Source organism: Phasianus colchicus, chromosome 2, assembly GCF_987193195.1.
Source record: "Phasianus colchicus chromosome 2, bPhaCol1.hap1.1, whole genome shotgun sequence".
Classification (NCBI taxonomy): Eukaryota; Metazoa; Chordata; class Aves; order Galliformes; family Phasianidae; genus Phasianus; species Phasianus colchicus.
Genome location: NC_143437.1, coordinates 23,786,913 through 23,810,928, shown reverse-complemented (window position 1 = coordinate 23,810,928; position 24,016 = coordinate 23,786,913). Strand labels below are relative to the sequence as shown.

At 41.7% G+C, this 24,016-nt stretch overlaps 1 protein-coding gene across 2 annotated transcripts; it reads left to right on the top strand.

Moving 5' to 3' along the window:
* Positions 1–13,738: 13,738 nt before the first annotated feature.
* Positions 13,739–24,016, top strand: KCNG3 (potassium voltage-gated channel modifier subfamily G member 3). Of its 2 annotated transcripts, none has more exons than XM_090136680.1 (2): positions 13,739–14,454; positions 22,910–24,016. In XM_090136680.1, the coding sequence occupies exons 1-2, from the start codon at positions 13,832–13,834 to the stop codon at positions 23,553–23,555; spliced, it is 1,269 nt and encodes a 422-aa protein (XP_089992806.1). In that variant the 5' UTR covers positions 13,739–13,831; the 3' UTR covers positions 23,556–24,016. The 2 variants fall into 2 exon arrangements, with proteins under 2 accessions (XP_089992806.1, XP_031455528.1); XM_031599668.2 differs by having other exon boundaries at positions 13,739–14,487.

Sequence of the window (24,016 nt, the reverse complement as noted above, 5' to 3'; positions counted from 1 at the left end):
GCTGGTACATCTTTGCTGCAATGGGTAAGCAGGCTGTATGTGTGTACCCATACAAAGAGTTAAAAAACTTTACGTTATTATCATTCCTTATCAGCCTAAGCTCCTACTCACACCGGGAGTAATTCATTCCCACAGAGGACTCGGGTAGTTCACTGACTTGTCCATGAATCAAACATTATATGTAGCATATACAAAGTCACTTTCATCTAGCATGGAAAAACATGCCAGTTAGTACAATTTCAGGTCTGGCACACTGGGTTATGTACATGCCTGCAAAATCTCATAAATGATTTTCTAGCAAAAGCATAATTCCTACTGCTATCACTTATTTAGTCACTGAAAAAATACATTTTTCCATATTAATATTCATGAATGCATTCATAAAAGCTTTAGATAACTTCCATTGTACAGAAGGTTTGGGGAAGATTTTTAAACTTACAGGAACATAGAATTCAGTTTATTATCAAAATCAAAAATTGTGGCTGCCTTTACTGGAGTATAAACTAGGTGCAATCTGTTCCGGATGCTTCCATTTCAGCTTCTTTATAAATCAGCGAATAATAATAAAAAAAACCTACCCCTAGACCTCTCACAAAATAAAATCTTCTCTTGACATCAAAAATAACGTGTTTTTTTTTTGTTTGTTTTGTTTTTTTTATCAGCTCTATGAATCAGATCTCTCTAGAGACAGATAGCTAAATATAATGTCACTATTTTCATTAAATATGATTTATACTATAGCATAAAGTTAATTGCTGAATTATCAGTAGACTGCAGATTTAGAAGCTCAGTCCAAATCTTAAAGTCCTAAGAACGCCACTAAATCAATGTGTAGAGAAAAGTGGTGCTTATGCTGGCAACAAGATATTACTTGAGTGGGTATTGAAAAGAGATATTGGTAATGGTTTTCCACTAAGCATCACAGAGTTACGTAGATAGATGATATAGGCTGCCATATGGCACTGCTTTGAAGCAACGCATAATCTTATTTCCCATAAATCACACAATTAAATTAAGGAGATTTTTTGCAAAAAAAAAAAAAAAAAAAAAAAAGTCAGACCTTGTATCAGTCTTCATACTCTGACTGCATTTGCTATAACAAAAACCATTCTATCACAAATGGAAACGCAACTATTGGTTTGAGGGAGGGATATTAAAGTGTGGTTTGTCATTAATCTGTAAGAAACTACTATTAATGACTATGTACACTAAAAATTATATGTTCAAGAAATGCATTTATTTCACTCCACAGGTTTTGCTAATAAACTCGGGAATAAAGTAAAGACCTTGTTTAGTACTCAGATAAAAGAATAAAGAATAAAGAAAAAAAGGGAAATTTACCAACCTGGAGATTTAGTTGGTAGCTGCCACTGCATTTTGCAGCTCACATCCTAACAGAAAAAAAGCCTACAGCTCTAGGATTCAGTCTGGTAACCCATTTTGTTTGCTAGCTTTACAGAAGACTCGAGTGCACATCTGGCTTCTCTTAGAGTCTGTGAGTTTCGTGCTGACTTTATAAGGACTAAGATGAGAGCTATTGTACACCTGCATTAGTTTTGACATAAGTGAAGCTGAGAATCAGAGTAGTTGGAAGCACATCGCTGTGTTGCTTTCACACGCAGTCCTAAATGAAGCCTTTTTAGTCTTAAATATAATTATACCAGATAGAGATTAAACACACTGCACTGGTTTTACTCCTTGTTTCTCCCCTTCCCTCAATCGATCTATTTTTCATGATAAAGACCTGCTAAAATGCTGTCAGAGGTGCTTAATGACACAGATTTAAGTAGAGTATGGTACATTCGTCTGAGCAGAATTAATTTAAGTCAAGGACTCAGCATCTGTTCGGCTCAGCTTTCTGGGGACTGAGTGATTACAGGCAACTACCACCCAAGTACAACTTATTGATCAAAGGTACAGTTAGTCTCTCCGTGCCTCACCATACCTCCAACCACTGTTGTGTGTTTCCATTATGGAAGGGTTTGACCTAAAATTCTCAGTTCTCCTATTCAGCTTGGAAAATCAGAATAATCGCTTTATGCAGGTCAGCATCGTGACCCAACAATTTTTTGCTGCTCTGTTGGTATAAGAAACATCAGTTCTGAAGTGGCTGGGTGAATTTCAGGGACATTTTCTCTCTGGTGCAATACACATACACCTTCTTCCTCTTTGGTCACTGGAACAGTGCCTGCTCACACACAGTGAATTTACCTTTGTTATCAGGTGATGTTTATTTCTAAAAATAAGTAGTGCCACAGAGGAGGTCAGTTGCCTGCCTGCTTCACAGGCTGCTGACTTGATGACTCGCATCCCCACTCAATATGTGGTAAGGAGCAGCAGCGCTCCCCAGGACTGTGGCAGCACTGTTATTTCTGAAAGAATCAGTGGTTGCTTTTAAGCTGGCAATAATCATATACCTGGCTGAAGTCAGCAAAGTGCATGCAGTTTTCTCAGGAAAACACAAAACATACTGGCGGGCAGCAAGAGAGCTGGAGACAGCCCAGGTCAACACACCAGGCGTGGGGTGATGACATGAAAATATTGCAGGATGAGAGGCTACAAGAGGCTCCCAAGGTGAAAGCTGGCGTGCTGTTTTGTTTATTTGCTTTAAATCAGCTCTGTGTTATGCCTGGCAAGAATAAATAAACAGTTTGAAAACACTGTGCCCCATAGCACACAATGACAGAAAGAGGAAATGCTATTTCTTTGTTGCTTGCCAGGGAGCAGGAGATATTACATATTTCATAAACAGGAATATAACCAGGAGTGTAACTTTGGATGTTACACCAATTCGTATGTCCTGCAAGTTCTGTAATTAAAATTATCTGGTCGTGCTGAGCAGGCACAAGAATAGCCAGATTTGGTTCAAATAGGCACAAACTGAATAACTGAACAAGTAACCACCCTCTAAAGCATCCCCATCCAGTGAAAATCTCCTGATTACTGCAGTTGAATCTCTTTTCTTTGTATGGAAGACAGATACCAATTCTACTATCTGATACCCCATGCCCATGCTCAGACCATCAAGTTTTACTCTTCTTCCTGGCATAGTGAAGATGTTTAGCTCTGCAATCTTCAGCACCATTTAGCAGATGAGCCTACAAATACATGTTAGCCTCCACAACTAGACCTTCTTGCACCTTGAGTCTTGGTTACTGCTAAAGATGGAAATCCATAAAATCTAGATAACCTAGATTAACAGTCTGTGAATACGAGTTTTAATATTCTACAGTATGGCCTAGAAAACCAAGCAATATTTTTTGTGCTTACAAAACAAATAACTCCTATCATTTATATTTCAATATAAACAACAACAAGCAAGGTACACCAGCTGCACTGGGATGGAAAAGTACGGCATATAGCTGAGGTAACTGAGCCCAAACTGAATGCTTCCACTCCTCTGCCTTCCTCAAAGCTACCCAACCAACTACTCCGAAACAGGGAATTGGCAATGAGGAGAACTGCTTAGAGAGAACCTCAAATTCTTGCTTTCAAGAAGAATATGGCCAAAGAAGTGCCTTTTGCAAAATGCTCTTTGAAATAACCTAGATTCCCTGATCCAACGGCTCTGCAATAGAAAACATTTCACAGTCTGTCCTGCAAGTGCTGCTTTGGGAAAGGACTCAGAAGTTCCAAACAAACAAACAAACAAACAATGAAGATTGAAGAAAGGAGCCTTGAGTTCACATGCATTACAGTGTGTTTGGTTTCTTATTCTTGCAAATACAAGAATAAGCTGTACTGGAATAACTACCTTTTATACTGACACATCTGTGTTCCATTGAGGAGTCTGTAAAAGTTTTCAAACTAATGCATATCAACAGCAATGATAAAAAAATAAGATAAAATACAAAACACACACTGCACAAACCAAACCAAATGAAAAAACTAGACAATAAGTGTTTGGGACTATTCTCACTGAAACCAGTTCCTGAATTTCACTTGAGTAATGAGCAGCAGTGAGGTCAAAGTACAAATATCTATGTATGCAAAATGCCCAATGACATCAGAGAAAAGATGATTACAGTTTATGGTGCTGAAGCACATATATTCTGTGAGAGAAGAGACCAACACTCAGATGTTGCCCAGATCTGCTTCCAGAAGTTCTGGTCATGCTCCTGAGAGAAGACTTAAAGCCTTTGAGGACCAGCTGGGTCTGTAGCTAAGCAGCGGTCAACACCCAAACCCATCCCTGTAGGTCTCATTTCAAAAAGGTGTTGAATGCAAACTGCTTTCATTAATGTCAACTGGAGATGCAGAATGTAAAGTATAGGCCTTAAACTTTGCATTGCTGGAGAGGTTCTGGTAATAACTATTCATAACATCAGCTCCCTACAACCTTCTCCATGTAAAGAGTTCAAAATACTGGAGCATGAGAGGGAGGGGACAATTGCAATATTAATTTCCAAGTCATAGGACTGTCAAGCCTTCCAGAATATTACATTTTTAATGAATATTTTAAGAAGATTACATGTCCTGATGCGGTTCTTTTCTGTCAGTTTCCCTACATTTTGTGATGAGGAAGGTTATTTATGATTGTTCAATGAATATTTTACTCGGAACACAAGTCGTGTTTAGCTATCAACCTTTTCTGTTTAGAAAATAGAATAACAAATAACTGAATATAGCCTCATGATCTGTTGTGACAGGAGAAGCAGGAGAAGGTGTTTGTGCAGGGGTGTAGTGTTGCCTCCTATAGGATGGCAGGCGAATGCCAAGGAGTTCACACTACTAAATCTGAGGTTTTACCATGACTTCAACAAGCTTAATAAAATCCATGGAGCATAGAATATGTTCAGTTTATATTGGTTCTTTTCTTAAAACTCGAAGAGGAAATTGTTATTTAAAGGTGACCAGCCATATTTTAAAGGGCTGTTGTGTATTCAGTTTTCCTCATACACCCAAATGTAAAAAGAAGTGAGTGAAAGAGTATCAATTTAAAGAAGAGGGGCTTAAACTATGTATATACTTTTAAATGGGGGAAACTGCTGCTGAGCAGCTTCCTTATTCACCTACAGATTTCTGTCTGTTGAGGACTGAAAACAGTATTTGCCGCTTTATCAGTTCTTAACAAATTCAAGTCTATTTCTGAAGGCAGTGCACAGTTCAAGCACTTTGTTGTTCAGCAGTGAGCTGTTTCCTAAAAGCCCTGGGAAAACCTCATCACACTTCCAGAACTATTTCCCCACCAGAGAGGACAGAAGGAACTTGACTTTTTCACGATCTTTCTGGAATTGAGTATTAAATTGAATTTCACCTTCTGTCTGCTGTTCTGAACACCAAAGGGTAGTGTTGCTATTTCAGACACATCAGTCCTGCAATCCCCACTGAGAGCAAAATTTCTGGGCTCAGAGAACCCATCATGTCACCGTTCATAACTTTAAATTTTTCTCCATTGCTATTTCCATGCTATTTCCATTATGAGTCTCTATTCTAAGGTTTATAACTTGGCTGCAATAGTTTGCGCTAGGCTGAAATTTGTCCTGTGAAGTTTAAGGAACCCAGGAACTATTTTTTATTTTTATTTTATTGTTATTATTATTATTATTATTATTATTATTATTATTTTTACTACAGAATTATTTCTTTGGTTGTAGGAAACAGAGAAGATTGCTTTTCTGTCAAGAAAATACACAGAGTCTAATGCCTGCAAACAACTGCACCAAGGAATTTGTCTGTGAGAAAGAAGTGTTTTGTTACTCAAAATAGCTGTCTCTTGTGTTAGTTGACCTAAATGGCCACATCTTTTTAAAGTGCAGACACTTTTCTATGGAATTTGTTACTGCAAGTTAAAAGAAATTACTTTAATACATTGAATATTGGAGTACTAGATAGACTATCACTGCTAGTGATGAAAATGTATTATATTATTTGCCTACAGAGACTTAGAAATACTGGGTCATAACTAACTCTCAGTCATACCACTGTAAATTCAGCCTAAGAGATGGTTAAAAAAATAAGGAATAAAAATCAACAGCACAAGCAGACAATCTGATTATATCTTTGACAGTGCCAAATATTTTTTCACATTCTGTTAAGTCATTGAAATATTGAATTCAAGAGACAAGGAGACTGTAAGGAATATTTAACAATTAATCTGTGGAAATAATGAGACAGAGCACCAGGCTGCGGCACATCGTTTGGTCCTGCTGGGACCCAGCCATGGCAACTGTATGCATCTTTGGATGGAGGGAGCTCTCCCCAGGCACAGCCCTGAAGGCACCACATCTCTGAATGGGCAACTGCAGCCCCTCGGTTTTCTGCAGGCTGAGCAGGGAACTCCTCCAGTTACGCAGAGGCACAAAGGAGGAGAGGAAGAACTCATCACTTCTCGAGTAGGACAGTCAGAAAAGGGCCCCCTGCTTTTGTACTTCTTTCTTTAAAACAAACAAACAAAACAATATTTCTTCCACATTTTTTTTTTCTCTCTGGGAGAAGGAATAATTTTTGCTAGACAAAAAAACTAAACAAACAAAACAACAACAACAACAAAACAACAGCAATTTGAATTACTGAATTAGACAGATCTCAGAACTAAAGGTATAACTGGAGGAGGAAAGAACTCAAACAAACAAGGCACTGAAAACGTGAGATATATGTTCCCAGTGAAAGTCTGTTTGGCAGCACAAATGTTTAAACAGATGAAATTTCTAAAAAAGAGAAAAGAAATAAGAGTTCCATGTAAACCTGATGAAGAAAATAAAACATACTGATGATCAATCAAAATATTCTTCAGAAAATTACGGAAGAAAAATGATCATAAGTTCCTGTGTTGCAGCCGTGAGCATGAGGCCACAACAAAAAATAATATTAATTAAAAGGAGTCCAAATCCCCACAAAGGAAGCTCCTCTGAAACACACCGTAGGAATACTGCAGTTCCTGGACAGAGATATCTGCCACATACACATGTTCCTACAATTTCCCACCTTTCAGAACTGGAGCAATATTGCATTCACTCAAGTACAACACCTGCAACACTGTGCAGAATGTCTCATTTCATAGTGTTGAGCTTTTCAAAAGGACACGTACAAATTTCTTTCTATTACAGTTCTGAGAATGTTTGTGCAATAGACCCTCCCTCCCTCTACCCTACTCCCCTCATCCCTCCAAAAAACCACCACAAACTCCTGGCCTTCCTCAAATGAGGAAGACCTCATTTAGAATCTGAAGCAAGTGCTTTGTTTCATTCCAGCTCTTGCAATTGAAAGGCACATAAACCTGCCTGGCACCTAACACACAAAAACCGAATTGTACTGAATGTTTACCAAAGATCCTTATCAGAGTAAATTTGCATAGCTCTGCAGGCTGCAGTAACAATCTGCTTCTTGGTCATTATTTCTAAGCCAAGATTTGTTTTGTTATCAAGACCACTAATTTTGTCCTTGTGCCACATCCAGTGTGGAGTCAGTCCTAAGCTGATGGCAAAGTTGAGGCCAAGTCCTCCCAACCTCAGCTGTTAGAATTTGTCCCAGTAGGAATCTGGAAAATTAGGGGCTATTCAAACTACAAATGCTGCAGCTCTCCGTGCTGCAGCTACGTAGGCAGAAGAGTCAGAGCAGCACTCACTGGCCATTGCAGCAGCACGAGTGGCACACTTGGGGTTTGCATGACACAAACACTTCTGGGAGCACATAGCCTACAGTGGTGAAGGAACATGTGTCCTCCAGCTGCAGTTTCATTATGGACTTGGCATGCATTGTAGAGGAATATCACCATCTACCCTCTTCTCTTAATCCCAACTCCTCCAATCCCAAGGGAAGAGCAGGGAGTCCACCTTCCTTTTCCGTCATTAGTGGGAAAAGAAAAATTAATGAACGTGTTACAACTTTCCAAGAAGTGACCTCAATGAGTCTAAAGCATGGGGACAGGCCTGCCTGAATGTAGGTGGGGTCGGCAGCTGCCAGTAGAGAAACAGAAGTGTGTTGAAAGAGGCAAACATGCTTAAAAAAATAATTAATGAAATCAGTAATTGCACAGAATGAAGCTACACCATGGGAACTGCAGTATTCCCATGGTGTGTTTCAGAAGCTAGAGGAGCTTCCTTTGTGGGGATTTGGACTCCTTTTAATTAATATTATTTTTTGTTGTGGCCTCATGCTCAAGGCTGCAACACAGGAACTTATGATCATTTTTCTTCTGTAATTTTCTTCCAGTAACTTAATCTGGAAGAGAACATTGCATAGAAATTGTACACAAATGAATATTTCTGCAGTGCAAAAAGAAAAAAATATATATTTTCTCATGTAGTTGGTTTAATCTCAAAAGCGTTTCAGCTGTTCTGATCACTTTTTTGACAGAGAGAGTTAACAATCTACTGTATAGTCCTGGTGGATTTTGCTGCAAGTGTTCATACCTGATCCAGAACATCTGTTGCTATATCCTGAAGTCACTTTTGACAGAAGTCATGAAGAATAGTCTACCACCACAAAAGGGTAGATGTAGCACCTGTGGTGAGATGATGGGTTGATGGCTGGACTAGATGATCTTAGAGGTCCTTCTAAACCTTAATGATTCCACGATTCTATGAACAGAGAGAAAAACTGAAATTCTTCCTGGCTACAAGGGACATTTCTAGCTGTACAATGGAGATGATCATTTCTAGGGCATGACTGAGGAAGGAATCATTTGATATATGGGGTGAGAAGTTAGTACTTCTAGAGACAAATGCTAACTCATGCCTGGGGTGCAGCAGTGAACACAGGGAACATCCATGTAATTTACTTGGATGTTGAGAAAGATAATGTCAGCATTTGTGGAGGACTGTACACCATTGCTTACGAGCATCTGGGGATAACACAGCCTCTTTGTCAGAAACAACATATTAAAGGTAAGCCAGATGAGTTGCAGAAAATACTGAGGGATCTTTAGGTTCTACCTGCATAGCAATGAGAGACAAACTTCCATTCAACATCTTATGGGCAAACTCAGGCTGGAGAAACTTTATTGGCTTCCCTGTAAATGTAATGGAGCTATGCTCCAGTTGTTCCTGAAGCTCTTACAACACAAAGGCTTTAACACCTCACTGCACTGCAGAATCGGGTCTGCCAATGTCCTGAGGAGGTATATGAACACACCGAATCCTCCAGCACTGCCACAGCCTCAGGAAAGGAGGATTTTTATCCGGTCAGGTCTCCTCACTGAGAAGCAAAGGGATCTCTTTATGAACAGAACAAAAGACGCTGCTGTTTTATTAACTTTAACTGGATAAGTATTTGACTTCAGTTTTAGTATGTTAGGAACGTGATCATCTTCTTTAGGTTTAAAATAGTTACATAGACATCCTTCAATGTATGCAAACATGACAATTTTTATAAACTGTAGTCAACAAGAAGACTTCCTGAAATTTCTGGGAGAACATGTAGGATTAGACAAAAAGACAAACCGTTCTTTTTCCAAGAACACAATTTGTTGAACTGATTACATTTTGTATCCTCAAGTGTAACAGTAACAGGGTTTCTAAGTCACATCTCCTTCCCCTAGGAGCTTTAATACCTGCAATGGAAAATTATACTATTTCTCACTAAGGAACAAAACACGTTACCCAGTATTTTCAGAAACCTCTCTTTGGAATATTTTTTCACAAATCTGGTAGAAGTGTACTTACAGGGCATTAACTCGCTGTGGTTGAGTCTCTCCTATCTAGCCATTGGTGCTGCCAATGAATGAGCAGGCAGGGGTCCCATGCTGCCTCTGCTGGCCCTGCAGGAGCTCTCTGCACACTCTCCAGCCCTGGAATTCTGAGTCCCAGTAACCTTTTATGTTAGCTAATGCAAAAAATGTAAGATACCAACAAAATAAAACTTAGACACATTCATCGGGCCCAGTTTTCTCCCTCTTCTCAGAGTGAACTATAGATTCCCCCTGAACACAGCTTCCCTAAGTCCCAGTATTTCTCTCCATCACTGCAGAGTTTCCCTTCCTCTTGGTAAGCATTTTGCAATGGATCTCAGTAGTGTGAAAATGTATTCCTGTGTTCTTCTGTCCTGTGAAAATATGCTGATGCCTTTGAATTCCCCATTAGCAAGTCTCCTTCTAATCACCTGCCTCAGGCAGGCAACGTCCTCCTGTCTGTGCTTGGTGTCTTCCTGCCTGTGGTTCTCTGTAGCAAGTCGGCTGAGCCCAGCTAGCAGCCATCTCCAATTAAGAGGGCTTCATAGGACCCTCTGATCATTGAAATGTAATGAACATCAATCATTAGCCTGGTATCATGTTCAAGAATCTCTGCTGGACTTTATCTCAACATGAAGGTAAAAGACAACAGGGAATGCAGTTGTACCTCATACCACAAAAGCTCAGTCTGACCCACACTGAGCTCCTGATATAAAATCCATTTATTCATGGCCAAATTTCCCAAATTGTTAGCATGTTTCATGCAATAAGTTAGTCTAATTCTAAATGTCAACCACAGATTGTATTCTGTGCACATGTATATATATGTGAGTACCCAGCTCTCTCCTAAATGTCATTCAGCCAGTTTTAGAAACATTCATATTCAAAATTATTCAGATTTTTATAAGTGCCTCAGTGACAAGGGAACTGGTGCTCTCATGTCAGGTGCCACTGACAATCCCAACTGCATCTGTCATTGGACTTTGGTTTGCAGTTCTACATGGCAATAGGCTCTCTTCTCATAGGTTTTCCAGGTAGCCCACAGACCATACTGAAGCACTGGGACTCTGATGCAGAGAAGCCAGATTTAAAAAATGGTTCTAGCAGAAATTGTTTTTTCCCAAGATCTAAACTAAAGATAACTGCAAACCACAGCCCATCTGTGCACACCAAACCTTCTGAAGCATTTGTTCTATTCTTTCTTTATTGCCTCTTCAAGTAATTAAGATAAATTTTGTCAAAGCAGTCCCTTAATACTGAAAAACAGTTTTCCTCTCCAAATTTTACATATACACACTGCATGCTACCTAAGCAGGAAAATCTTTAGTTCTGTATGTACAAATCCATCATTAGAGGATCCTGCTGCACAGCTGGATCTTCTGGTGCAGCGGTCATAAAACAACCAAGGATCCTGAGGGAAGACATTGGCAGAAGCCAATGCTGCCTGCACTAACAGCAATCAGTAGCTTCCGCAACTGGAGCACAGTCTGACCTGGAGTTACGAGAGAAGCCTGCCAGCAAAACACGCCGACTCACTCACAATAAAAGACTGAAGTAAAGAACCTCTGTTTTTAAGAGCAAACACAGTGCTGCACTCAAAACACAGAGCAATGGGCTCAGCATGAGGCCAGAAAGATTTGGAAATGGCAGAAAATATTTCAAGTTCATTAAATACCCTTAGGAGGCAATAGCACAGAGCAAGCCAGGAAAATAAATGTTGATACACAAAAAGCTGTTTTTACATAATGACTATTAATTGTGAAGTTCCTCCTGGGCAGCAAATGATACAACTGTTAACGCCAGGAGAAGTGCAGCTTTGATACAACAGCCAGTGTGTATTTCCAGAGCATTTTAAAACAAGAGCCACGCAGAGAAAAGAACCCCCAACCACCTGGAGAGCTGAACTCGATCAATCTCTGGGAGAGGGCTTCACTGCACTTCAGGTTTTTAGCCAGCTCTGTCCCACCAGAGATCCACTTTAAGCTCTCCAACCACAGCCTTTATAAGTGTCTTCTGCTTATATTTGCACTTATATTTTATGCTTATTTGTTTCTGTTTATGGTCACACTCAGTCTCTTTAAGTGCTCTGTCTCTTTCAGGATCTCCATCCTGTTCTTCAAATTTCTTCACTCACAAAACAACAAAAGGTTTTTCTGCTCACTAAAACTTCCAGGAAAATAAGACACACACCGAACAGACACTTGTAATGCCTGAGTAATTCCCATGAAAGCACCTGAACTTCCATGAGCTGACCAATAAAGCTGCTATTCCATATCTACAGCAATGCGACCAGCCACAGAGGGCCACAGATCAGAACACTTTCTGGGAAATCACAACTCCTGACTGAAATCCGAGTGTTTGTTCCCAGCAAATTGCTGTTCCTGGTGAGGGAACTCGTGGCTTACAGCTACCGACACCAGCTAGCTACAGGAAATCACTGTTGAAAGGTGGTAACTGTAACTAAAGTAACTGAAGTGCAACATTCCTGACCACAGAGAGGGAAGAAAATGGCAACCGACATTGCTGTCATCAGGTTAGTGTTGCTTACCAGCATCGATCTAAAGGAGAAAATCACCATATTCAGAAAAATTGAAAAACACATAGAAACCTGTATTGCCTCACACGCTGGGTCACTTTCAAGCTACAAAGTGACCGCAGCATGTTACCTGCTCTGCCACGGGGCCACACAGTGTACAGAGCTCCGTCTGCCTCAGATTGATCTCCTGAAGGCACACTGCTGCGCTGCCATACAGGGCCCTGCCTGTTCTGCTCTCCTCCTCTGCAAACTCACAGCAAAGTAACCTGCGGTGAGGTGTACAGAGCAGGAGGCACAGCACAGCGTGACACTGGAGGCACACGGATAATGCCTGATTGCTGACACAGCTCCAAACAGATTCTGCTATTCTCTCTCTTTTCTTTTCTTTAATCAAATATTCTAATAATTGTTTCGGAAAGACTGAAGGGCAGGAACACACATATAAAAAAAAAAAAAAAAAAAGTGCAGAGATTTAGAAAAGCTTTTGCTGCTTATAAAATTAAAGAGCAGACAAAGCACACGAATCGGCAGTTGCTGGAAGCAAACAGTTTTACAGCTGTATGAAAAACAAAAGCCCAAAAGAATACCCAAAAGAGAGCAGAACGACGTTGATGTGGAGCTGACGCGCTCACCTTCCCACCTTCCCAGCCGGCGTGGGGTGGTTCCCCGCTCCTCCCGGAGCTCTCGGGCAGAACAGCGACGCGCGGGGACCTCTAGCGGCCGAGCGGGGTCGGGCGGGGCGCTGGGGCACGGCTGGATTCATCGCCTCCTCCTTTCAATCACAGCCGCCGCTACAGAACGGCTCGGCCGTCCATTTCTTTTCACACGTGTGCAAACCTCGGCTGTGAAAGTAACGTGGCGGCGGCAACAACAACCGTAAAGACAAACACATGTACCGAGAGACACAGAACGGGGACGGCGAGCGCCGTTCGGACCCGGGGGTGCTCCCGCAGCCTCACCACGGGTTGCGCCGTGCTGGGAGAGGCGCGGCCGGGAAAGCTGCGGTAGGACGACGGGGAAACGAACGGACAGTGAGAGGGTGGTGGGAAGGGACTCCCCGCGCGTGATGCGAACCCGTGAGCTCGGAGCGCTGGGGAGCTGCCAGCTGCTGGCGGGGTGATGTTGCCGTGCTGGAACAAGAACGCGGGCACGAGGGCTGAAGCCGCTGATTGACACTTGGACACTTCGTCCGCGCAGCAAGAGAGAGAGAGAAGAGAGAAAGAGGAGCGCCGCAGCCGCCTTCTCCAGCTGTGCAGGAGAGGAGGGCTGAAGGAGCCCAGCGACGGAGCCGGGCAGCCGCCGTCCGCGGTGTGCGAGCAGCGCTCGAATCCCAACTCTCAGCTTTTTTCGGGGTAAAACACCCCAAACTTCTCTTGCGCTTGGGCGGACGCTCGCGGGGCCGAGGCGAGGGCTGGGGCTCCGCGCGGCGCGGGGGAGGCGCGTCCCCTCCCCTCCCACCCCGCCTCCCGCCCGCCCGGCACCGCCACCGGAGCGGTGCGGAGCGGAGCTCCCGGCCCCGCGGCCGCACCCGCGAGCGGAGCCCGAGCCCTCCGCCTTCCTTCCTCTTCCTCCTCCTCCCCCCGGCCCGTCGCCGAGCTCTGCGAGCGGAGCCGGGGCAGCCGCTGCCCCCCGCCGCTGCTCGCCGCCCTGCCCTGCCCGCCCCCCTCCTCCGTCCCGCCCAAGCCATGAACTTTGGCCGCGGCCCCGCCGTGGTATTGAACGTCGGGGGCACCCGGTACTCTTTCTCCCGGGAGGTGCTGAAGGATTTCCCGCTACGGCGGGTGAGCCGCCTGCACGGCTGCCTGTCGGAGCAGGACGTGCTGGAGGTGTGCGACGACTACGACCGGGAGCGGAACGAGTACTTCTTCGACCGTCACTCGGAGGCCTTCGGCTTCATCATGCTCTACGTGCGGCACGGGCACCTCCGCTTCGTGCCGCACATGTGCGAGCTCTCCTTCTACAACGAGCTCATCTACTGGGGGCTGGAGGGCTCCCACCTCGACTACTGCTGCCAGCGCCGCCTCGACGACCGCATGTCCGAGACGTGCACCTATTACTCGGCCGAGGAGCCGCCGGGGGAGCCCAGCGCCGGTCCGAGGGGCAAAGCCCGGCGGACGGCGGCAGCCGAAGGGGGGAAGTGGCTGGAGAGGATGCGGCGGACTTTCGAAGAGCCCACGTCTTCGCTGGCAGCCCAGGTGCTGGCCACCGTCTCCATCCTCTTCGTCATCGTGTCCATGGTGGTGCTGTGCGCCAGCACCCTGCCCGAATGGCGGGCGCCGGAGAACCGCAGCGTGGAGGAGCAGAGCAGGTACACAGCAGAGTCAGTCAGGGAGCCCTCAGGGTAGGAGGATCCTTTATTTTCCCGCTGTCCCGTGTGTCCCGTCCCGTCTGTCCTGCCGCTCGTCCTCGTTCTCTGTAGCTGCAGCCGCGGCGGAGAAAGCCCAAGTGCCGGAGCGGGAGCCGGGGGCTGGGGAGAGGGCGCTGCCCCGACGGCCCGGGCGGCTGCGCGTTCCGCTGCCGGGATCCGCCGGTACGGGCACCGCGCGGCTCCGCTCTCCGCGCAGCGTCTCGGAGCTGCCGCGCCTTCCCTTGTAGAAGCCGCGGGGCTCCTTACCCACAGAGAGAGGTTCGCACGCTCGGGAAATCGCGTTAGACCGTACTGTCTATTTAGGGAATAGAAGCTTGTAAAAACGCTGATCCCTTCTCTTTTCCTTTGGGGAAAACACTTCGGTTATTCACACAGGTCCTTCTGCTGGAGCAGACCCAGTGTGACGGATCTGACCTGGTAAAATCTGGCATGTGGGAGCAGCCTCACCCCGTCCCGTTTTGCCACTCAGCATCTCTGAGCGGACCTATCGGGCTGAGCACGGAGCTCCTGCAATGCTTCATCCCGTACCCCGCTGGGCGAACGTAGCAGATGTTTACATTTCCTATAGACACAACACGTGTAAACACGCTACACATTGTGAAACAATTGCAGAAACAAGAGCACGGGTTTTAGGCTTAGCTCCGAGTCCTCCAAGCTAGAACAACCCCTTTGTTTTTCCTCTTTGTGACCTCAGTTCGGGGTTACAGCCATGTAACTCTGCTGACTTCGGTATCACCACTCTCCATCTTCTGCTCTCCTAGGGAACAGAATGAGCGCTGCTCCACTAAGAGTTCTCTCATAAATAAGCCTCAGACAACACCGATTAAAGTAAACGCTTCTTGTATTTCCCACACCTCTTCGTTTAAAACCAATAGAATATTCAACAAAAAGTGTTCAGCTTCTACTCTGCTCAAGGGGCCCCACAGTGAAACTGCAGCCCCGTCATTATGAAATTACCATCTTTTACCATAGAGTTAATTGGAATGTGATATATCACATTCAGTTAAATTAATTCCTTGGAAAGTATTTTCCTAGTTTCCATTAACTTAATGGAAAGTGCACCTGTATTTCTGTTTGTAGCCGAGCCAAAGCATTAATTGTATGAACAACAAGAAAGCAGCTACAGAGTGAGAAGCTCTTGGTTCCTGCCCAGATGCAGCTATGTCAGAAGCTGCTTTTACACGTTCTTCCAGTTAGGAAGCCTTACATAACCTCTGCAGACTTACTTCAAATGGGGGATGCTCTGCATGGCCTTTGTGTAAGGCAGCACATTGTGTAGATATCCCCATTAGATACGGGAAAATACATGCAACAGCAACATAGAATCAGTGGCACTTTGGCCATATCTTTGATCACGTCTTTATGATGTGGACATTAACAATTTTCCACTTACTGAGAGTTTAATGTGCAGACGGACAAGGCAGATGACCTAATTTTTATTTCGTAGTACCTTCATTTTCAAGAACATGTATAGAAACACATAGTTTTTTCTCCTCCAATTGATTGTATGTTGCATAACAGGTGTTGGAATCCTAAGTACTCATGAGATTTTCTGTATAGCCAAGCACCTGCCAGAATAGGGAAGGCTGCTTTTAAAAAGGAAAGGAGCACTGCCAATGATAGGGTGAGTTTCCTTAAGACCAGCTGTAGTAGTCTATGAATTGGCAATAATAACTATAAAAGTTGCTGTGAATTTCTAACCTTCTTGAAAAAGTCCATTGCACACAAACACACAGGCTGGTTCATTTCAATATGTGTCTTAGCCCATGTGCTATCTCTATATGTTAATCAATAGCAATTTAATGTGAACACACTGACAACAGACACAAATATATTCTTTTCTGTCCACAGCTTGTCACCTCCTGAGGTGGCCCTGTCCCCTTAGAAGAGTCACTCCTTTCCTTGTTCTGCCTGCTGCATAATGGCTAAAATGCCTGAGATGCCTAGAGAAAAGGAGTGAGCTACCGTTGCTTTTGAGCAATCCAGTTAAGTTGCATCTATTGACACTTGCCAGAGGATTTGACTTAATATATCTGGTTGTCATCTGACTTCACATCATTTACACTTCCTTAGGTTTCCAAAACCTTTCAGCTTACCTGAAAGTCTGACCTTAGAAATTGCACAGCAGTGCACGTAGTGATGTACTCTGGCAGTACCGCCTGTCAGTGAGAACGCTCATAGAAACTTGCCACTGCTTTCCAAGCAATCCAAAAGTTTGAAGTGAAATTCTGTCTTTTGTTTATTAAGCGAGGTGTCTTACTGAAATGAAGAAATTCTACGTAACATATAATATGCAATAATGTTTATTGCCAAGAGAAATTGTGACATTATTGCTATTTGGAGGTGGGTTTTGACATATAGCACCGTAGTAACCAGTACAAAGACTTTACATTATCCTTAAAAACACATTTCAAAAACTTTTAGAAATAAAAATTGAATGAGCTTATCCAGAACTCAACAGAAAGGCAATTTTGGATAGAACTGACTATTCAAATCAGTATCACTCAGTGCTTAGAGCAGATGAGCATTACCTCAGGAAATTCAGTGACCCTAAAATCTTGCTGATATTTTCAATCTTTCATAGGTTTACCAATAAAAACCAAAAACAAAACAAAAACTGTCCTTTTCTCAACGTTATGTTACTTATGGCTGGAAAGGTGCCACACAAGTCATTTCTGTGGCTAAACTGAGGTAACCACCACAGAACCGCTTAGGGCAGCTGTAGTGGAAACTGCTCAGCCAGGGTGTCTCCTCCATATCTGGACATTGTTTCTAAGGGCAAGGTAGTAACTAATTCCATAATGTACAAAATCAGCCTCTTTAATGATGTTTGCAGTAAGGGTTACTACTGCTGCCAATTAATACCAGCTGTGTTTATATCTTTTTTTTTTTTTTTTTCCCCTATTATACAAACACCTCTTCACCAGAAGAGGAATTGAGTCCACCAAATTTTTACCATATCCTTCTCAGAGACCCTTATGTTGTTATGACTTTTCACTATGATAGGACTGTCAAAAGGTGAACAGTGTATGTCTGGTTTTGGTCCTCACAGTAACACCCTTTAGAGGACAGCAGAGAACTCCAAGGCTTTTAAAGGAGAGAGGGATGAAGAATCTGATCTCTGAATTTCACAGATCTCAGATACAATATAATTCCCTCATTTGAAGAGGGATTGCCTTCCTCAGGTCTCTGTTTAGGATGAGGGATGAGCTATTAAAATTTTCTCACATTCTATGGTTTCTCTCTCTTCCCTAACTTGGCAAGTTTCGCTTACCAGAACTGAAGATTTGCATCAGATCTGCACAGTTTAGAAGCAGATAGGAGGGACACATGTCTCCCTTCTGTTGCTTCTGGCAATTTTAAGTCATCTTTGCTCTCTTCTGAACTATGCCAACAGTTGCATACTGAGAGTCTCTGATCACAGAACCATCCATAAACTGACCAGAAGCATCATCTTCTGGAAGGAGTTTAAGCCTGTGACAGGAAGTAATTTGAAGCTGCTTGACTTAGAGCCAGCACAGTTCTACCCACCTGTCTTTAAACTATTTTTCTTTCACTAACTATGAGTAGCTAGGTAGCATAAAAAGAGGCTGTTGCCTCTTTTCCACTTATGATTAAATTGACATTGAAATAATCTCTCAGTTGTCACACGTATATGATTGCTGTGTTGTTAGGCAAAAGAATTTAAACAGCATTTCTCAACAGATGCCAGTCAGCTTTTTTTTCTGTCTGCAAAACATCAGCTTAAAAAGTTACATTTGAATTTTAGAGGCACAAAAATCATTATTATTCCAGAACACCCAAACTTTCATGTTCAACAACTGTTCATAAACATAAGAAATTCTTTCTTGGAGAAAATCTAACCACATTTTTGCCTAAGTTCTAAAAACAGGATGAAGGTTATGAACGGAACTCCAGATTTAGTTTAAAAACCCAGATGTGGATTCTTCTTGTGAATTTAAGAGATTTTTGAAAAATTGACATAACACAAAGAATGGACATGCATCACTCCCTGGCCACAGTGGAACCTGAACAATCTCACCAAGGCTGGGTGCTAATCCCATGTTCCAAGAATGTGACAAAGATGACCTCAGGGCTGGAATGTTCCTATCCATATGTTGCCTGGAAGCTGGGAAGCATTTTCCCCTTCTCCAGGCAGTGCTGGTCATTACACCTCCCCACAAGAGGCAGACACTAACCAACATTTAATGCATTGAGAGATACTGCTACCAGAGCAGGGAGGGAAGGGGAAAACGTCTGCAAAACTGGCTGTTCTGTGGTCTTTGCTCTGCACTTTGTAGGCAGGCAGAAATCCTGTTGATTTCAAAAGGATTAAAAAAGGCTTTTTGCTGAAACGATGACGAGTCTTCCTGAGCAGGAGTTTGATCTTTCTAGCTACTGCTTGGACGTTCTTCAGGTGACATGGAAATAGGATTTAGCAACAATTTAACACATCAGTGCTAACAGCCTTGAATCCTGTCATAGACTGTCTTTAACTGTTTCATGTTTTCCTCATGTCTTGTTGATGTTTATGTTCTACTTACAAGTTCAATCAGTAACAGTGCCACAAATTAATATGTTGGGGAGATTTCAACTGAATCACAAGGGAATATTAAAAGTATACAAACTGGCACATTGGGCCAAGGCATAACAGCAAGATCAAACACTTTACGATGTTATTATACTAAAAAAAGTTAAATCATATCATAAAACTATTCTTGTTAGTGATTGAAAAATATTTTGCAAGCACTTTAATTTAGTGTACATAAAACTGCCTAATCCAAAAGGAAGTTATCAGATGGAACAGAAAATTAAACACTGACTGGATTACAGAGGAAGCGAAGCTCAGAAAATCTTCACTGTCAGTTTATGGCCAAAAGACTCATTAAGTACCAAGAAGCAATTTATTGAAAAAAACAAAAAAACAAACCAAAATCTCATCCTCTTTTATGTAACTTAGGTCTGGGCCAATGAATAGTAACTTTGAGCAGAAATAACCTGTAATTAATTAAAAATTAGAACTTCATATTCTCTTTGGTTATTCAGATTTAGTGGGGAAACATCAAATAAATACTTCATGAGCTTGTTTTTAATTTCCTGCCTCCTTTTTGGATATCAGCTATTTTAAAACTGAATGGATAAAACAAACACTAAACAAGAATAGGTATTACATTTTACCAAATAAAGCTCATGATTTAATTATACACTTAGATACAGATGCTAAAGCAGCTTATTATTTCAGGAACAGGCAGTCTGTCATATGAACATGCAGCAATATTTTAAGAATTGATTACAATTTGGTAACATCAGTCTTTTTAGTGAATTTCAGTTGGCCTTAGCTTGATACTAAATTCTTTTAAGGATTTTAATTTTCTTATTAGGTATTATTTCTCCATTAACAAGGATATATCTTAGTTATAAAGATAAGTTACTATAAAGAAGAGGGAGATGATCTGAAAGTGGAAACATAGTATGTGGCACTCTAGGTCTCACAGCAGGTCAGAGGCTTCTAGTTGTGCTCACCAAATCACTTACTCACTTAGGTGATTCATTAGGATGGTTGAAATCCATCTACAAATGAGAAAAAAAAAAGTGAGAAGAGAGGAGGAACAACACATTTCACTTGTGTCTAAGTAGTAAGAAAAGACCCTTCTTTGTCAGCTCCCAAGACAGTGTATGTTGTAATTGATGACAAAAAGGATTGATTAATAATATATATATAAATGGAGAAATGGAAGTGCAATGTACTGTCAAGCAGATGTAATGCATCTCCACTATTTTGATAAAAATGACTGCTTTGTCATTTTTACATCATTGATGTTCCTTAGCTCTCTTGTAGTCCACAATAAAAGGTTCTCCAGTCCTTCCTAAAGTAGTATAACTGATGTAGAGTATCTCTCATGCTCAGGATCATTGGAGTAGAAGAATAGATTCATCACATTTCATCTAACACGGATTTTTACTTACACAACTATTTCCCAAAGTTATACCAGAACACTGAATCAGCTGTGATTCATAAAGATAAATTCTACTGAATCACAATGATTAGGACCTAGCTTCTTCAAGACTTGACTCACAGATAACCTGCCAATTTGGGATATAGTCGAGGAATTACACCACTGTTGTTTTAGGGGCATCAGGAGGAAATACCAAATATAGCAATTTTTAATGATAAAATTAAGAATGGCTTTTTCATTTAAATGCTCATATCATAGGTCACATGTAGAATTATCAGAGAAATCTAATAAGATGGAATGGAACAAAGTTTGTTGACATTATTGAATATTCCTGGCTGCAAATTTATTTCCAGCCACATTTCTTCTTGTAATAGTTACAGGAAGACTCAGCCAACTTAGAAGCACTTTCAGCCTTCATCGGTTTGTTCATTGCCATAACCTTGCTGTTTGGCTCCTTTTAGTGAAGAAAGCTTTATGTATTTTCTACTCAAGTGAATTTACCCAATAACATTTTTTTCTAGATTTTTTGGTGTGATGATAATTCATATTCATACAATAACTTTCATATATTCTGTACAAGACTTGTTTAGAAGGTGTTATGATCCGAACTTTCTTTTTAAAACCAAACTGGGATCTGACCTAGTTACCATTCACTATTATTATTCACAAGAACACCAGTGTCTTCAAAGGCTCAGTATTTAAGAGAACACATAATTCTTAAGGGAAAGCTATTTTTGAAATTTGTGGGTCCTTACATCAGAGGTTGCTAATGTGAACAAGTAATTTATAAGCCCTTTATTAAGAAAGACCCCTTTTTTACAGGGCTTTCACTGGTATTTGTGAAACACAAATAAGATCATAACAAGGTATGTGGCTGAAATCATAGCATACGTTATGAATATACATCAACTGACTATTACTATTGCCTCTACTTTTTAGTATATAACTGAAGTGAATAAAGGAATAAAACAAAGTTAAAACAAAGCTTCAGTGTATGAAGCTTTTATGAAAGTTGTTCTATAGTCTGTTAACATAATTACAGCAGTTATAGAAGAATCTGTCTCTCTAGCAGCCCACTGTCTTAACAACAATGTCAACAGATTTCAGGAACAGTAAATATGTATGTATATGTAAATGTGTTAAGGAAACAAAACTTTATGCTTTAAGTGACAGTTGAAAAATTACTTACAAATCATTACTGTTCCTATAGACATTACCTTATTAGAAAACCTGAAGTAGAAAAAAGTTGCATCTAGTATTTTCAGGTCTCCACTCTAAGGTCACTTAGGTGTCAGGCCTGTTGGTAGAGATGGTACTGGTGAGTGGCTTTTTTTTTGCACAAAAAGCTAGTGAAAGCAAACAAAGGAAAGAGGGAAATACTAATTCTCATTCCATCCAAGCAAGTGACAGCAGTTTGAATTCCTAAAGAAAAGGGATATTTTGAGATGTGATATTCAATAGAGTGTGCACAACCGTTATCAAATAATTGCAGAGAAAATTTATCTTTTGTTTCTACCTTCTAGTGTTTCAATTTGAAAATGTTCTCAAGTCTCACATGCTCATGCAGGACTTTAAAACACTCAAGAGAGTACTGAAATCACCCTCCAGGACAGCAGTGCTTTCTTTTATCAAGGCAGCTACTTGTATTTGAGAAGACAATCCTGCCTATCATTTTGTCCCCCGACATTTTGCTATGGCACAGTTTAGAGGGAGTTACATTTAAAAGAAAATATAAAATTCAGTAATGCTAACCATAATGGTAAATAAAGGCACACCAGATGATTACTTTGGTACTATGTTTACCCTATGGCGAAGAATAAAATACTATCTGTTTTCAGTGGCAATACTATGAAACCTTGAATACAGTTCTAGGTAAGCCTCTGTTTGGGATGCAAATAAGACTGGTTTCAGCTGGTTCTTAAAGAGCCAATTTGCATGAATTATCTGATGCAATAGCTGATTTCCACCTACTCCATCTTCACTTTCATTCTAGTTTAGCAGTCTGGATCAACACATTGCCAGTTCACTGATCCACAGTCCTTGGCATTCCTAAATGGATCAAACCTCACAGATCTAAAACGAAACCAAGCAGTATTTTAGATTATGTTACACACTGGCATTGGTGGCACACCATTTTCTCAAGGGTCCCACATTTTGTGGTCATATTTCTCCAGTATTAGGATAGGCATATATAATCCACAGAAAATCATCAGTGAATGAGTTCTTAGCACGGATAAGTTTAAACTCCTAATTAGATCCTAAGGTTAGTTGCTGAAATCTGGTGCTTCATACTCAGAATAAAAACAGTGTGGCTTTCTGTTTGTCATTTGTGAAGGTCTGAATGTCAATTTGGTAATGTCTGTGGAAAAAAAAAACATCAAACCTCCACTAAAGCCCTTTCACAGAACATAAATGCTGTACTTTCTTTCTTTTGACAGGATAATTGAAGCTATCTGCATAGGCTGGTTCACTGCAGAGTGCATTGTGAGGTTCATCGTTTCAAAGAACAAGTGTGAGTTTGTCAGAAGACCTCTCAACATTATTGATTTACTGGCAATTACTCCTTACTACATCTCTGTTCTAATGACAGTTTTTACAGGGGAAAATTCGCAGCTCCAGAGGGCTGGAGTCACCTTGAGGGTCTTAAGAATGATGAGGATTTTTTGGGTGATTAAACTGGCTCGTCATTTCATTGGCCTTCAAACACTTGGTCTGACTCTGAAGCGTTGTTACAGAGAGATGGTGATGCTCCTTGTCTTTATCTGTGTTGCTATGGCAATTTTCAGTGCACTTTCCCAGCTGCTTGAAAATGGGCTGGACTTGGGAACTAAGAATAAGGATTATGCCAGCATCCCTGCTGCTTGTTGGTGGGTGATCATCTCTATGACCACAGTTGGTTACGGTGACATGTGTCCCATCACAGTACCAGGAAGGATTCTTGGAGGAATCTGCGTCGTTAGTGGCATCGTTTTACTAGCCTTGCCAATCACTTTCATTTATCATAGCTTTGTGCAGTGTTACCATGAGCTCAAGTTCCGATCTGCTAGGTATGGTAGAAGCCTCTCTGCTGAATTCTTAAATTGACCCAACTTGAATTCTGTTGTAGTTACTTGCTAAGCTTTGTCTTAGAAGAGAATGGTGGGAAGTCCCTTCATGTTTCCTCCTTGACTGGACGGTCCTATGGAACAACATTCTCGCCCGCCTGGAGAAAGCCTGTCACCATTCAGACAGGAAAGATGGCTACCTACCTTGGGCACCTTGCAAGGAGAGAGTGATGTTTTCAAATCCGAGAGAACAAAATGACAAAACAGGATTCAGAAATCCTCAACCAGACCAGCTTGGTCTTCAGTTTGCCTTTCCACACAAAAGCAGAACAAATAAATGGGCTTAACACCGAGGTCCATCATTCCCATAGTTACATCTTATATCATTCAGAGCAATGTGTAGCAGAAGTACATGCAGCTCTGAATGTTGTAGCAAAGACCTCCCTAACCACAGTTACTTTCTTCTCTGGAATCAAACCTTTAATAGAAGTGTTGTACTTT

Coding starts and splice junctions, on each gene's coding strand:
- KCNG3 (XM_031599668.2), top strand. CDS start 13,832: ATGAACTTTGGCCGCGGCCCCGCCGTGGTATTGAACGTCGGGGGCACC. Junction 14,488..22,909: donor TCAGTCAGGGAGCCCTCAGG/GTAGGAGGATCC, acceptor TTCTTTTGACAG/GATAATTGAAGCTATCTGCA.